Here is a 15,260-nt window from a genome sequence, read left to right on the forward strand (position 1 = left end):
ATGTGTGGAAAAGTGTCATAAAATCATTATTTGGGTGGGAAAAAGTCGTTTACTCTTTTAAAAACTTGAAGAAAATGTATAACAAAGTGATGTGATAAAAAATGAATGGAAGAGTGAATATAATGAGTTTGACTTTTTGTTTCACTCTTCCATTCATTTTTTACCCTCTTATTTTGTATGGAAATCTTTGTTAGATTTATTTGTAAGTAGAGTTAACGACTTTTTCCCATCTAAATAATGGTTTAATGACACTTTCTCACCTATAGATTTTTAAAATACCACTTTACCATCCAAATTTATATTTCGGCAATGAACAGAGAGTAAATTCGTTCCAGATTGTTGATGCTTTTGAAAAGGGGAGGCCGATGAGTCTTTTGGTGGTAGATGGTTGAATTTTGATGGTTGGGATTGATTGAAATTTGACTTGGGAAGGGTGACTGTGCAAACCCTAATTACTTGATTTCAAGCGATTGACAGGGATGGAGGGAGTATGGTTTAAGGAGTTTTGGTGAGTGATGATCAAGGAAGAGAATGGTGGTGGTATGGGATTGGAACGATGCCGGAATTAGAAACAAAATATAAATTTGGGTACTAAAGTGGTATTTAAAAGTCCGTGAGTGAAAAAGTGTCATTAGACCATTATTTGGATGAGAAAAAATTTACTCTTGTAAGAACATCTCCAATGATGTTCTTTATTTAAAGAGTATCTTTCATGTAACTAGAAAATATTTTATTAATTTTTAAATATAAAAAATAAAGTTTTTATTCAAATTTTCAATGGACTCTTTAAATTTTATTCAAATCCAAGAAAAAAACTTAATATGAGAGTGAATTAATAGATAAAATGCATAGAAATTGTAATTTATTAATTACAATTAGGATATAGAGTGAAATTTAACTCTTTAGATGTGGTAAGTCAAACTTACTATTTAAAAAATAAAAAATTTCTTCAACTTTTATTTTTATGAATAAACTATTTATAATAAAGAGTTTGGATTATATAAAAAATCATTTTTCTAAGAATATAGTATTGGTACGTTATCATATATTAGGTTGTAATTTGATTATTTTCCAAAGCCACCTTTTCCATCTAGGGTTTGTTAGGTACTATAAATACCACTCCTTGAGTAGAAACCATTCTCTCGTTCGTGTTCCCTATCCGCCTCTCTCCAGTTTTTCTTCTCCGTTATCATCCAATTCAATTACAAATGGCCATCACTTTCTCAGATCTACATACTGAGTCAGGCCTCAAGTCTCTCGACGACTATCTATCCGGAAAAACTTATATTTCTGGGTTCGTTTTTCTTCATTTATTTGTTTATTTTTTTTAAATCCTCTCCTTTACTAAACCTTCAATTTTCGTTATTTTATTACAGGGATAAGATTACAAAGGATGACATCAAGGTGTACGGCGCCGTTTTAGAGAAGCCGGGTAGTTCCTTCCCTAATGCCAGCAAGTGGTACGAATGCGTGTCTTCGCATCTGGCCCCAACGTAAGTTTTGATTTTTGTAGTCTTTCTTATTGTAGTTGAATTGATTTGATAAATAGTTTGAATTTAGAAATTGAATTTGTTATTTCAGCTTTCCTGGCAAAGCAGTTGGTGTGAGAATTGGTGGCAAAGGTGCTCCAGTTGAAGCTACTCCAGCCAAGGTAATCATATTTTACTCAATTATGTGCTGGGGTCTTAATTCAATAATGATTCACTAGGTTACTCTTCGTTTTAGCCCTTTTTCTAGTTTAGTTACTATTATTATTGATTGTAGTCATCGTACAAGTTTTGATCACCACGATCTTGTATACATGTAAGTAAATTGTTAACAAAGTGAATCAAAAAGTATACATGTAAGTGAACTTAGTTGTCCAGAAATAGATAAAAGGGAAACCTAACTATAGGAGTGAAAGTAATTACAAAAGCTGCTCATACTGGTTTCTTTCCTACTTTTTCACCTAGTAGAGGGCCACAAGGTAGGGAATGTGATCTGGTGATTTGAAATATTTTTTCTTTTTATCAATGATAGATGGGGTCTTCTAGTCTTTCATCTATGATAGTAGATCAGTGCCGGCTGTCTTCTTAGGAATTGAGAATCTATCCCAAAGAAGTCTGACCGATTGGGATTTATTGTTTTCTGTTTGATACATTATGATCAGTAAATTAGGTGAAGGCATAGAAAGAAAGAGATTGGAACCCTCGGTTAACAAAAGGCTGCCTACCAGTGCTGTTGTGTATTATTTCTTTTTTGTTTTGTTAAGTATGAGTTTAGGTTAATCTGTGGGTTATGCTGACCTCATGTATGTTGAAACTTTTTTGAATGGTTGAATGCAAGTTTTTCTATAGTTTATTTGATGTGTAAATATGTTCTTTACTCACGTTTGATTATGCCAGGCTCCTGCTGGAGATGATGATGATGATTTGGATCTCTTTGGAGATGAGACAGAGGAGGATAAGAAGGCAGCAGAGGAGAGAGAGGCATCTAAAGCCAAGTCTGCCAAGAAGAAAGAAAGTAATATTTCTTTACTTATTATTTTTTTTGGAATCAGATTGTGTACAAATGGAATGAATGAAATAGATCCTCTATACTTGCGACATGTAGCATATAGCATGAATGACTGGAATGACTGATGAAAGCGTAGTAGTTCTTGCTGGCTGTAATAAAGAGAAGATAATGTTTCTCGATCATAGGAGTACTGAATTTCTTGACAACATTTTTTTTAGGTGGGAAATCTTCTGTTCTGTTGGATGTGAAACCTTGGGATGATGAGACAGACATGAAGAAGCTTGAAGAGGCCGTTAGGAGTATTGAGATGCCTGGTCTCTTCTGGGGAGCATGTATGGTTTGATTTACTTCAATTTAATTTTCTGTTTTCATTAATAATGCTGCAAATAATATCTAATCCGAGTACTTCTGCATTGAATTTTTACAGCAAAACTGGTTCCAGTTGGTTATGGGATTAAGAAGTTGCAGATCATGCTTACAATTGTTGATGACCTTGTTTCTGTGGATTCACTCATTGAGGAACGTCTCACAGTTGAGCCATGTGATGAATATATCCAGAGTTGTGACATTGTTGCCTTCAACAAAATCTAAAAATCCTTTAACTGTACTTGATATAGGATGCTATTGCTAGACATTTTTGGCCGTGGTTTAGTTTTTGTTATTTATTCCCCTTTGGCCCCAGTGTTTTCAGTTGGTACTGTTTGCGAAATCATTTAAGTTAATCTAAACTTAATTTTTAAATGGCTGGAGATTTTAGTTCTATATAGCACAGGATGGTTGTTCTGTTTTTGAAATTGGGATTACAAAGCCTTATAAGTATTGCGAGGTGGGAACCTCATAACGAGCCTGTCTTATGATTGTTATAATTGAAATTTCATTACCTAAAAATCATGTGACAGAATTTGTATGTGAATTTTACCATTTTTCCAATGTTTTAGTAAGGAGTCTAACTATGATTCTTTGAATTTACATTGTCCTCTCATCCCACTCCCCTCATTGTAACTCGAGATTTCTAATTTTATGATGTAAAATTAGAATATGATTTTATATTAATTCCTTTTGTAATTTACATGAAGATGAAGAAGAGATGCGACGCTTATTCTTGAAGACGCAAGGTTTTGTGTTTATAATTGCATGAACCTTAGGTTGACCCAATGGTTCCTCAAGGCTCGAAGGAACCGGTATTAGATAAGTCATGTATCAGCACGTTTATTTTTATGTTTAAAATACATGTTAAGGTTGAATATTTAATAACATGTCCATCAATGATATTTTAACAAAGATAATAAATTGGTGAGACCTAAAATAAAATCCTTAACCAAAATATATTAAGTCGTAGTTAAAAACCTTCCATCACTATAAGTTTGATCAAGTCACTATTTGTGTGAACCTTATTTGCTAAAGTGAAAAGTATACTTCTACTAGTGAGAGGTTAAACTTTATTGGAATTTTTTTTAATGGTGATTGTTGTGCGGTAAAAATCTCTAGACCAGACTAAGACGAGAAGTCTAGAGCACACCTTTGTGTGGAGCGAGAATGAAGCCCAAGAAGCAAAGGAGCTTGGTAAGGAGCACGAGCATCCGACCTAGGCACAAAGGGACCCATCAGACGAAAATATCTTCTCCAAGCAGACATATCATTTCACCACGTATACTTTGTATGCAGCGACCAACAACACGTGGCAGAACGTAGTCTACATATGTTCTCCATGCACCTCAGCCAATAGGAGACTTGTACATACACCTATTGGCAGAGGAGACACCATCATGAGTTATGACACAGGAGCATGTGAGCCTCCGACTGTGGTACGATATTGACATCGTGGTTGACGTACTAGTCATCATGGCACTCACATACCTTCTCTATATAAAAGCCATCACAACTGAAAGAGAGGGGGGAGACAAAAAGAAGAAGGTACAACTGACACATACAAAGTTAATCCTTCACAAGTGCACGAGTCGCAATCGTAGCATAGTGCATGAGTAAAGGTCGATCTCGCAGAGATTGGAAGTGCTCTTGTGATCCTAGAAACTCTGCCTTTTGAAAACAATAAGAATTGAAATAAAAAAAACATATAAACGACATTAAAGCAAATCTAAATCTAACTATCTACAAAGAATCCTAGGGATCTAACTCCATCATAATTATCAAGTTACGTGTTCATCATCAAACTATTGTTCTCTCCTCTGTTTTAAAAACCTGACAGGACCGGATTGGTCGGTCCGACCGAGACCCGACAGCTTCTCCGGTCCGGTTCAGGTCTTAGGGGGGTTTTTGTAATATTTTAAAATTATAAAGGTTAATTTGTAATTTTATAAGGGTGTTTTGGAGATATGTCAAAAGTTTAGGGATTAATTGGTAACTTTTTTGGGGCATTTTGAAATAAATAAAAATTTTAGGGACTAATTAAACTTTTTATGGTAATTTTTGTAATATATTAAAATTTAAGGGATTAATATGTAATTTTAAAAAAATAAAATTATCGCTGATGTCATCGGTCCAACTGGTTGGATCGGTTGACCCGTGACCCAGGCAACAAAATGGGTTGCCCTCTGATCCGGGTTTTAAAACAATGATTCTCTTCACTCCATTCTAGGGTTTGTACATCTTCGGGTTAAACCTAGTACTTTTCATCATCTAAACTAGCTAGTGGCGTATATCCTAGTCCAAATAACAAAGGAACCAATTTGCATAGACACAAACCATCCATTCATAGAGCTAATCAAGATAGGCACGATGTCACTCGTTCTAAGGTATTACCATGGGCGTTTGGATTTAACCTAGTATTTTCATTAATCAAACTAGCTAATGGCGTATTCTAGTCCAACTACGAAAACCTATTAAGCACAAGACGATCTTAAAGACAATAACCAACCTATACTCGGGTAGGGCTACAAATCAGTCATTCCATACACAATCTTGTCTCATACAATCAATTAACTAACATCAAGGTTGATCAGGCCCTAATATCAAGTAAAGATTGAATGAAACACAATGAATGAATCTAGAACATAATAGAATGTATCAAACAAATAGAATAAAAGTAAAACACAAGCCTTCAATTAGATTACATCATATCCCTAGAAAACAAACTATAACATAAAGGAAAAGAAACGAATACAATTGGAACCATAATCGTGAAGAACAAAGGAGGAGGAGAGGAAAAGAACCTCTTCTCCTCTCCAAGCTCCACATTTCCAAGAAGCCCCAAATGTAGTTCAATCCCTAATGTATAGTCTCTCAAAATGTTCATATCTATAAAAATGAAATATACTGCCCTTTATATAGTTTTTACAATGAGTGGCAGTTTAGTGAATACTAGTAGCTTAAATTAGGGTTGGAAATGCACTATTTTTGCATTCTTGGCGACTTGCTCCGTGGCTCGGTTTAATTGCACTACGGTGCACTTCCAGGCGATTTCTTCTTCAACAAAACCTTTATCACGCTGTGGCGCCATTTGGATTTCATTGACATTGTGCTGCAGCACCAGATTTCTTTGCTGGGGTGCAATTTGGATTGCGCCGTTTTCTCGCTGCAGCTTAGGAAATCATGCTTCGGTGCGAAGTCGAAATTTTACTCTTTTTCTTCTCACCTTGATTTATCTGCACTCGAACGAGTCCAGGATGTCCGAACACCAGCATAAGCATGAATAATCCATTCTTTCGCACTTGAATACCTAAAAACACACACAACATCCGTGATTCCGAAAGATAACAAAAAATGCAAGAAATTACATCGTAAATCATGCATTAAACCTTAAATTCCTTACAGTTTCATCCTCAAATCACTAAACAAATCTACATTTCCAACACTCAACACAAAACCCCTAACTAGCTTGTTGCTAGTCCCTAGCAATGAAAGCAATATAAAAATAAAATCTAACCTAACTAAACTATTCTAAACCTCTTCCGGAGGTTATCACGATTGCATTTAGCATATGCAATAAGCCTTTAAACCCCTAGGTCCCCTTAGTGGACGAGTTATAGTCTCGTGAGAGTTTTCAGCGATGTTACCCACAAACATCCTATAAGTCCTAACACACATGTTTACAAAACAAAAATTTCCAGACTAATCAATAAATGTGTCTCATACAAAGCATACACATATAGCATAAAGAATAAGCAATGATTACCCCCTATCTAGGAGCACCGTAAACATCAGTTTCATCTTTATTCTCAACTCTCTCCACACAATCATACCACAAATAGTCAATCCTAGCCATAGAGGTAATCTCATATGCAACTTCCATAAAGAAAACAAAATTTTGATCCCATAAATATGAAAACTTTAAAAACACAAACTCCATAGGCCTACTTTCTAGATCACTCTCCACTAATGTAGAACAACACACAACTTCAGATCATTAGAGCTTCATTAAGCTTGTAATGTATGGCTAGGGTATTGGGTTAAGAAAGAACATAAGGGATTCAAGCAATTAATAAGAATAATCTTTCAATACAAAAGCATGATCACTCAACACTTATTCTCTCACACCCTAACCCTTTATATATATAATTTTTTTACAAATGATGCTTCACTCTCCCCAACCAAAATCAATTTTTGTACTCTTTGCATACTTCCTTATTGATTATTGAATTGATTTGTTTTTTTTTTTTTTTTGAAATAACATAGGAAGCATAGGTATCACCTAATTCCCCTTTTCCCCACACAACAACCCATAACTGGTCCTTTCAAACAACGTCACATAATTTCATAATCTCAAAGTCACACACATTTTTACTTCCATTAATTAAGATTAATCCTCTTAAAAGAGTGTCATAGGAAGGAAATGTGTTTAAGGGTTATATGGGACAGGTTATTGCAGGTAAAAAGAAAGAAAAATCAAAGGTAAATATATACAATAAGGCTCAACGAGATGACTAAGGATAATGACATATAAGGTTGACTTGAAAGGCACATACTGTCTAAAGATGGCCTAAGTTATTTCTTTAATCATGTGTCGTCTAGGATTTTGCCTCAAGTGATCATCAAATAGGTTCTACCGTTCTAGAATTTTAGGGACCTTACAAAAATAGTAGGAAGATTACACACAAAACATCTCTAAATGCTAGAACTAACCAACCAAATAGACCACATTCCAAGAGTTTCAAACTACAACAAAACCAATATCCAGAATAGTTCTTCGACTAGGATAAAAATTGACCTCTCCTATTCACTACATGTCATGCAATCATGTTATATCATAGACAAATGACATAGTCCAAGAAACACAAACTCCACAAACTAATAAATTTTACAGGCATGCATGAATTTTTTACTTTCCCACCCCCTACCAAAATCCTATATTGTCCTCAATGTAGCCATCAAATCAAAGCAGAGGTAAAAGGGAAAGAAACGAGTTACCCCCCTAGATCAACAAGACATAACATACTAGATGCAACTCCAATGAAAGTGCATCCTGTTATCAACATGAAATCCGCCAACAAAAAAGAAAGGACAAATGGTGTCTTTGGAAAAGAATCCATGTTGTCGGTTAATTAGCATCAAGTTTGAGGAAATAAAAATAAACATGAACACGCCTGTTTGGTGTTGGAACGCTCGTTCCTCTAGGTTTATAATTTTGCAGAAAGCTGCATGGTGCATAAATGAAGCAACAACTCTAATCTATTTCAAGGGTTGGTGAAGTAAACATGGAGATTTATTTGCAGGAGAAACAAGAACAAGGAAAAGAGAGAGAATAATGCAACAATCTGGGCTATTGCATATGGTAGCTCTTTAGTGTATGTATACAAGATTTATTATCTACTTTTTTGGCCGTTTGCCTTTGTTTTGTGTGTTTGGGCTATGAGCATAGACAACTCTTAGTCAATTTGAGTTCTGCTTTGCCCCTTGGGTCTGTCCAAGGGTTTGCAGTGTAAGGGTTTATCCTTGTAACGCCCCGCTTGAGGTACGTTGTTATTGTTTCCTCTTTTGCCTTAATCGAGGTGGTTTTTGTTTTATTGTTTGATTGAGTGTTGTGTTGAATGTTTGCCCTGAAAATGGTTGAAAACAGAAGAAGTTCAGTCTGCCGTGCTTCGCCGGGGCGAAGAAGAAGCTTCGCCGCGGCGAAGATGTGTTGAAACCAAGGGAACTCCCTGGAAAGTTTCGCCGCGGCGACAGAGGTTCTCCGCCGGCGACAGGCCGAATAAAAGGTTGATTGAGTTTTAGTATTTTCTTCTTAAGGACAATTTGACCTTTCTACCCCTAATTAGCAGGAAAAGTGGGGAGTTAATTGTAAGGATATCATGGAGAATAGGTTGAGATAGGGGTGAGTTTGTAATGAATCAAAGGATATGGATGGAATTCCCAAAGTAGAACAAGGGCAAAATGGGAATGAGTGTGTTAATATTTCATTAAAAGGAATTAGAATCAAAGAAACCCCTCATTTTCTTTCTCAAACGTGACTCTTCATTCTTCTCCTCTCAACTTCTCTTTTCTTGATCAAGGATTTCAAGGGATTTTTGAAGGGATTTGGGGTAGAAAAGCAACCTAAGGCTCCTAAGGTAGGATTTCTTCTTAAGTTGTGTGATTTGGGAGTTTTAACCCATATTGAAGTTTGAGGGTTTTCATCTTTTGGTTAAGATTAGAGGAGAAGTCAAGCTAAACAAGTGAAAGGAAAAGTTTGTGAAGTCTCTCCTAACAGGTAAGTAAAACCCAACCCAAGTTGAGATTTATGAATTTTCTGATTAGGGTTTTGATAGAAATGATGTATGTATGTATGTGCATGTAATATAGCATGTATGAAGGATTAATAGAGATTTCTATGCTTTGTGATGTGTATACCTTGCAAATTGAGAAATGGGTTGTTGGTTTGGCAAGGTGTGAGATGGAATTTAAGGGGTATTATGTATTCCCTTTTTTGAAGTGTTTCTTATGGCAGGTTTTGGGCTTTGTGAAGGGGTTTTTCCCCTTTTGGATGGTTAAGAAAAGTTTTAGAATCATGGCTATGATAGAGTTTTATAGTGCATGAGTTGTTTGATGAAAGCCTAATAGAGGTTTGAGTATGAGAAATGAACCTTAATTCTTGCAACATTGCATGTTGGCATTCATAAGTGCTGGTGAAGATGAACCATCCATATGCAATAGTTGTACATGGAAAAGTGACCTAAGAAAGTGTAGGGGAATGGTTTATGCAATTACCCTATGAGTAGAGAGCTTAGGGTAAAATTACTCTAAGGGTAGAGAGCATTGAAAAAATGCTACAATAGAATGAATTAGAAGAGTAGTATAGTTGGGATGATGCTTGTTATCATCACCGACCGTTATGGGAATCGGATTGATGCTTGGTGATCATCACCGAATAGCCCTTAGAGTGATGGGTCGATGCTTGTGATCGTCACCCGATGAGTAGTAGAATGGGTAGATGCTTTGTGACGTACCCGGTTAGTGATAGATAAGTAGGTTGATGTTTGTGATATCATCCGACATTTAGTAGAAAAGGGTTGATGCTTTGTGACCATCACCTGATAGGGACTAGAGAGGGTAAATGCTTGGTGATCGTTACCCAAAATTCATGAGGAACGGGTAGGCGCTAGGTGTCTCCACCGATAGTTAGAAGAACCGAGTTGGTGCTTTGTGATCCTCACTCGGTAGTCACTAAGAACGGGTGGTACTGTGTGAATTCCACCCGATAGCCATAGAGAGTGAGAGGTACTGTGTGAACGCATCCGGCCCTACCTCCGGTAAGATGAGGCCATGATGTTATTAGAAACGAGAAATAGAATCAGAGATGCATAAGGAAAGAATTAAGAGTTATTCATACGGGGACAGACAGATAGAGAGTTTTACTTACTGAGCATTATTTTGTGCTCACCCGTTATTTCCTTTGTGGATGCAGGTTCTAGGTGATGTTGCGGGGGAGGGGCGTCGGCAAGCAATGAGGAATAGTACACTGTTTCCCCTGTTTTGTCTTTTAAAATACATTTTGTAAACAGTACTCTTTATGTATAAAAGACACATGAATTGTAATGAAAAGAAAACTTTGGGCCCAACTTTTCTATTGTTTTATGCATGCATTGTAAGTTTTCAGTAGATGTTACAATCCTTCCTTGTTCTTTCCTTTTCTCATTAATTTATCGGGTTTATCCAAAAAAAAGTTTGTGGGTGGGTTTGTGCTGGTTTTTAGGTGGGTTTGTAGCTGAGTGTGTGGATGAATTTTGGGCTAGGATTGTGGCTGAATTGTGGTGGTTTGTGAATGAGTTTGTGGCTTAGTTAGTGGTTGTTTTTGGTGGCAGCATGGAGCTAACTTTGTGGAAGTTCCATAGCTTTTGTGGTTGTTCGTTGCTGGTTGGCCAGATTGTAGTTTTTTCAGTGTCTGATAGGGTTGAATTTGTGGTGGATTGTGGGCTTAAGAGCTTAACAAAAATTCAAACCCAGATCACAGGGGGTGTTTTATAGGTATTCATACCTGTAGGGATGTTTTGAATTTTGTTCGAAAGTTTCCTTTTTGCCCTCTTTTTTTCTTGAATAGTGTAGGGTAATAAGGTCATTTTAATTTTTTCATTTGTCTTGCACCAATGACGTTTTAACTGTACATACAAGTTATTTAAGGCTTTTCGAAAATATGTGTTGCAATACTTAAATACTTGGCAGGGGGCGAAGAAAATTAACCCTCATCATTAGATTGAAATAACATTATGATTGAATCGTTCATAAAATGTTATTTCAATTAATGATATATATATTCACAATAATTAGCTAAAAAAATATGAATATTATTGAACTAAAAAATAAATTATTTTAATCTCACGAAAGTTTAAATAATCTAAAATGATGGTTAATTACAATAGTCCTTTAAATATGATAAACAACAAGATCCCTTGAAATTTCAAAAATAATAAAAATCTCTTTGTCATTCAAATTTAGGTGTTAAAATAGTTTTAGTAAATTTACTAATATATGATAGTATAAATTTTGACGATTCATAACATTTGTTAATAATAATGTAAATTTTGTTGTTTTTAAAAGAGTATACGATTTTTTCCTACTTAAATAATGATTTAATGATACTTTTCCCCTCACAGACTTTTAAAATATCACTTACTACCAAATTTAGATTTCGACGGCGAATAGAGAGCAAACTCAGTCCATACTGTTGGGTCTTTTGAAGAGGGGAGCCGATGAGTTTTGATGGTGGAAGGTTGGATTTTAGTGAATGAGATTTATCAGAATTGGTCATAGGATGAGCGACTGTGCAAACTTTAATCGCTCAATTGTTAGAGATTGGCGGAGTTGGTGGTATAGAATTTGAGGGGTTTTGGTGAGTGATGATTGAGAAAGAGAATGATGGTGGTGTGGGGTTACAATGATACTGGAATCGTAAACGGTATATAAATTTAAATAGTAAAATGATATTTAAAAGTTATGTGTGGAAAAGTGTCATAAAATCATTATTTGGGTGGGAAAAAGTCGTTTACTCTTAAAAACTTGAAGAAAATGTATAACAAAGTGATGTGATAAAAATGAATGGAAGAGTGAATATAATGAGTTTGACTTTTTGTTTCACTCTTCCATTCATTTTTTACCCTCTTATTTTTTATGGAAATCTTTGTTAGATTTATTTGTAAGTAGAGTTAACGACTTTTTTCATCTAAATAATGGTTAATGACACTTTCCACCTATAGATTTTTAAAATACCACTTTACACTCCAAATTTATATTTCGGCAATGAACAGAGAGTAAATTCGTTCCAGATTGTTGATGCTTTTGAAAAGGGGAGGCCGATGCGTCTTTGGTGGTAGATGGTTGAATTTTGATGGTTGGGATTGATTGAAATTTGACTTGGGAAGGGTGACGTGCAAACCCTAATTACTTGATTTCAAGCGATTGACAGGGATGGAGGGAGTATGGTTTAGGAGTTTGTGGTGATGTGATAAGAAGAAGAGAATGGTGGTGGTATGGGATTGGAACGATGCCGGAATTAGAAACAAAATATAAATTTGGGTACTAAAGTGGTATTTAAAAGTCCGTGAGTGAAAAAGTGTCATTAGACCATTATTGGATGAGAAAAAATTTACTCTTGTAAGAACTCTCCAATGATGTTCTTTATTAAAGAGTATCTTTCAGTAACTAGAAAATATTTTATTATTTTTAAATATAAAAATAAAGTTTTATTCAAATTTTCAATGGACTCTTTAAATTTTATTCAAATCCAAGAAAAAAATTAATATGAGAGTGAATTAATAGATAAAATGCATAAATTGTAATTTATAATTACAATTAGGATATAGAGTGAATTTAACTCTTTAGTGTGGTAAGTCAAAATTACTATTTAAAAATAAAAATTTTTCAACTTTTATTTTTATGAATAAACTATTTAAATAAGAGTTTGGATTATATAAAAAATCATTTTTCTAAGAATATAGTATTGGTACGTTATCATATATTAGGTTGTAATTTGATTATTTTCCAAAGCCACCTTTTCCATCTAGGTGTGTAGGTACTATAATACCACTCTGAGTAGAAACCATTCTCTCGTTCGGGGTCCCTATCCGCTCTCTCAGTTTTTCTTCTCCGTTATCATCCAATTCAATTACAAATGGCCACACTTTCTCAGATCTACATACTGAGTCAGGCCTCAAGTCTCTCGACGATATTATCCGGAAAAATATATTTCTGGGTTCGTTTTTCTTCATTTATTTGTTATTTTTTTTAAATCCTCTCCTTTACTAAACCTTCAATTTTCGTTATTTTATTACAGGGATAAGATTACAAAGGATGACATCAAGGTGTACGGCGCCGTTTTAGAGAAGCCGGGTAGTTCCTTCCCTAATGCCAGCAAGTGGTACGAATGCGTGTCTTCGCATCTGGCCCCAACGTAAGTTTGATTTTTGTAGTCTTTTATTGTAGTTGAATTGATTTGATAAATAGTTTGAATTTAGAAATTGAATTTGTTATTTCAGCTTTCTGGCAAAGCAGTTGGTGTGAGAATTGGTGGCAAAGGTGCTCCAGTTGAAGCTACTCCAGCCAAGGTAATCATATTTTACTCAATTATGTGCTGGGGTCTTAATTCAATAATAATTCACTAGGTACTCTTCGTTTTAGCCCTTTTTCTAGTTTAGTTACTATTATTATTGATTGTAGTATCGTACAAGTTTTGATCACCACGATCTTGTATACATGTAAGTAAATTGTTAACAAAGTGAATCAAAAAGTATACATGTAAGTGAACTTAGTTGTCCAGAAATAGATAAAAGGGAAACCTAACTATAGGAGTGAAAGTAATTACAAAAGCTGCTCATACGTTTTCTACTTTTCCTAGTAGAGGGCCACAAGTGGGAATGTGATCTGGTGATTTGAAATATTTTTTCTTTTTATCTATGATGATGGGGTCTTCTAGTCTTTCATCTATGAGTAGATCAGTGCCAGCTGTCTTCTTAGGAATTGAGAATCTATCCCAAAGAAGTCTGACCGATTGGGTTTATTGTTTTCTGTTTGATACATTATGATCAGTAAATTAGGTGAAGGCATAGAAAGAAAGAGATTGGAACCCTCGGTTAACAAAAGGCTGCCTACCAGTGCTGTGTGTATTATTTCTTTTTGTTTTGTTAAGTATGAGTTTAGGTTAATCTGTGGGTTATGTGACCTCATGTATGTTGAAATTTTTGAATGGTTGAATGCAGTTTTCTATAGTTTATTTGATGTGTAAATATGTTCTTACATCACGTTTGATTATGCCAGGCTCCTGCTGGAGAGATATGATGATGATTTGATCTCTTGGAGATGAGACAGAGGAGGTATAGAAGGCAGCAGAGGAGGAGAGACATCTAAAGCCAAGTCTGCCAAGAAGAAAGAAAGTAATATTTCTTTACTTATATATTTTTTTGGAATCAGATTGTGTACAAATGGAATGAATGAAATAGATCCTCTTACTGCGACATGTAGCATATAGCATGAATGACTGGAAGACTGATGAAAGCGTAGTAGTTCTTGCTGGCTGTATAAAGAGAAGATAATGTTTCTCGAATAGGAGTACTGAATTTCTTGACAACATTTTTTTTAGGTGGGAAATCTTCTGTTCTGTTGGATGTGAAACCTTGGGATGATGAGACAGACATGAAGAAGCTTGAAGAGGCCGTTGAGTATTGAGAGCCTGGTCTCTTCTGGGGAGCATGTATGGTTTGATTTACTTCAATTTAATTTTCTGTTTTCATTAATAATGCTGCAAATAATATCTAATCCGAGTACTTCTGCATTGAATTTTTACAGCAAAACAATGGTTAGTTGGTTATGGGATAAGAAGTTGCAGATCATGCTTACCATGTTTGATGACCTTGTTCGTGGATTCACTCATTGAGGAAACGTCTCACAGTTGAGCATGTGATGAATAATCCAGAGTTGTGACATTGTTGCCTTCACAAAATCTAAAAATCCTTTAACTGTACTTGATATAGGATGCTATTGCTAGACATTTTTGGCCGTGGTTTAGTTTTTGTTATTATTCCCTGGCCCAGTGTTTTCAGTTGGTATGTTTGCGAAATCATTTAAGTTAATCTAAACTTAATTTTTAAATGGCTGGAGATTTTAGTTCTATATAGCACAGGATGGTTGTTCTGTTTTTGAAATTGGGATTACAAAGCCTTATAAGTATTGCGAGGTGGGAACCTCATAACGAGCCTGTTTATGATTGTTATAATTGAAATTTCATTACCTAAAATCATGTGACAGAATTTGTATGTGAATTTTTCCATTTTTCCAATGTTTAGTAAGGAGTCTAACTATGATTCTTTGAATTTACATTGTCCTCTCATCCCACTCCCCTCATT

At 35.2% G+C, this 15,260-nt stretch overlaps 1 protein-coding gene and 1 pseudogene across 1 annotated transcript; both read left to right on the forward strand.

Annotated features, from left to right (window-relative positions):
* The first annotated feature begins 1,178 nt into the window (after positions 1-1,178).
* LOC116130992 (elongation factor 1-beta 2-like) lies at positions 1,179-3,177 on the forward strand. Its single transcript, XM_031416658.1, has 6 exons — positions 1,179-1,294; positions 1,377-1,493; positions 1,582-1,651; positions 2,385-2,502; positions 2,715-2,828; positions 2,924-3,177. Exons 1-6 carry the CDS (start codon positions 1,209-1,211, stop codon positions 3,085-3,087), a joined length of 669 nt encoding a protein of 222 aa, XP_031272518.1. The 5' UTR covers positions 1,179-1,208; the 3' UTR covers positions 3,088-3,177.
* An 8,604-nt stretch (positions 3,178-11,781) lies between these two features.
* Positions 11,782-14,810, forward strand: LOC116130956 (annotated as a pseudogene).
* The last annotated feature ends 450 nt before the right edge of the window (positions 14,811-15,260 follow it).

Source organism: Pistacia vera, unplaced genomic scaffold, assembly GCF_008641045.1.
Source record: "Pistacia vera cultivar Batoury unplaced genomic scaffold, PisVer_v2 Contig227, whole genome shotgun sequence".
Lineage (NCBI taxonomy): Eukaryota > Viridiplantae > Streptophyta > Magnoliopsida > Sapindales > Anacardiaceae > Pistacia > Pistacia vera.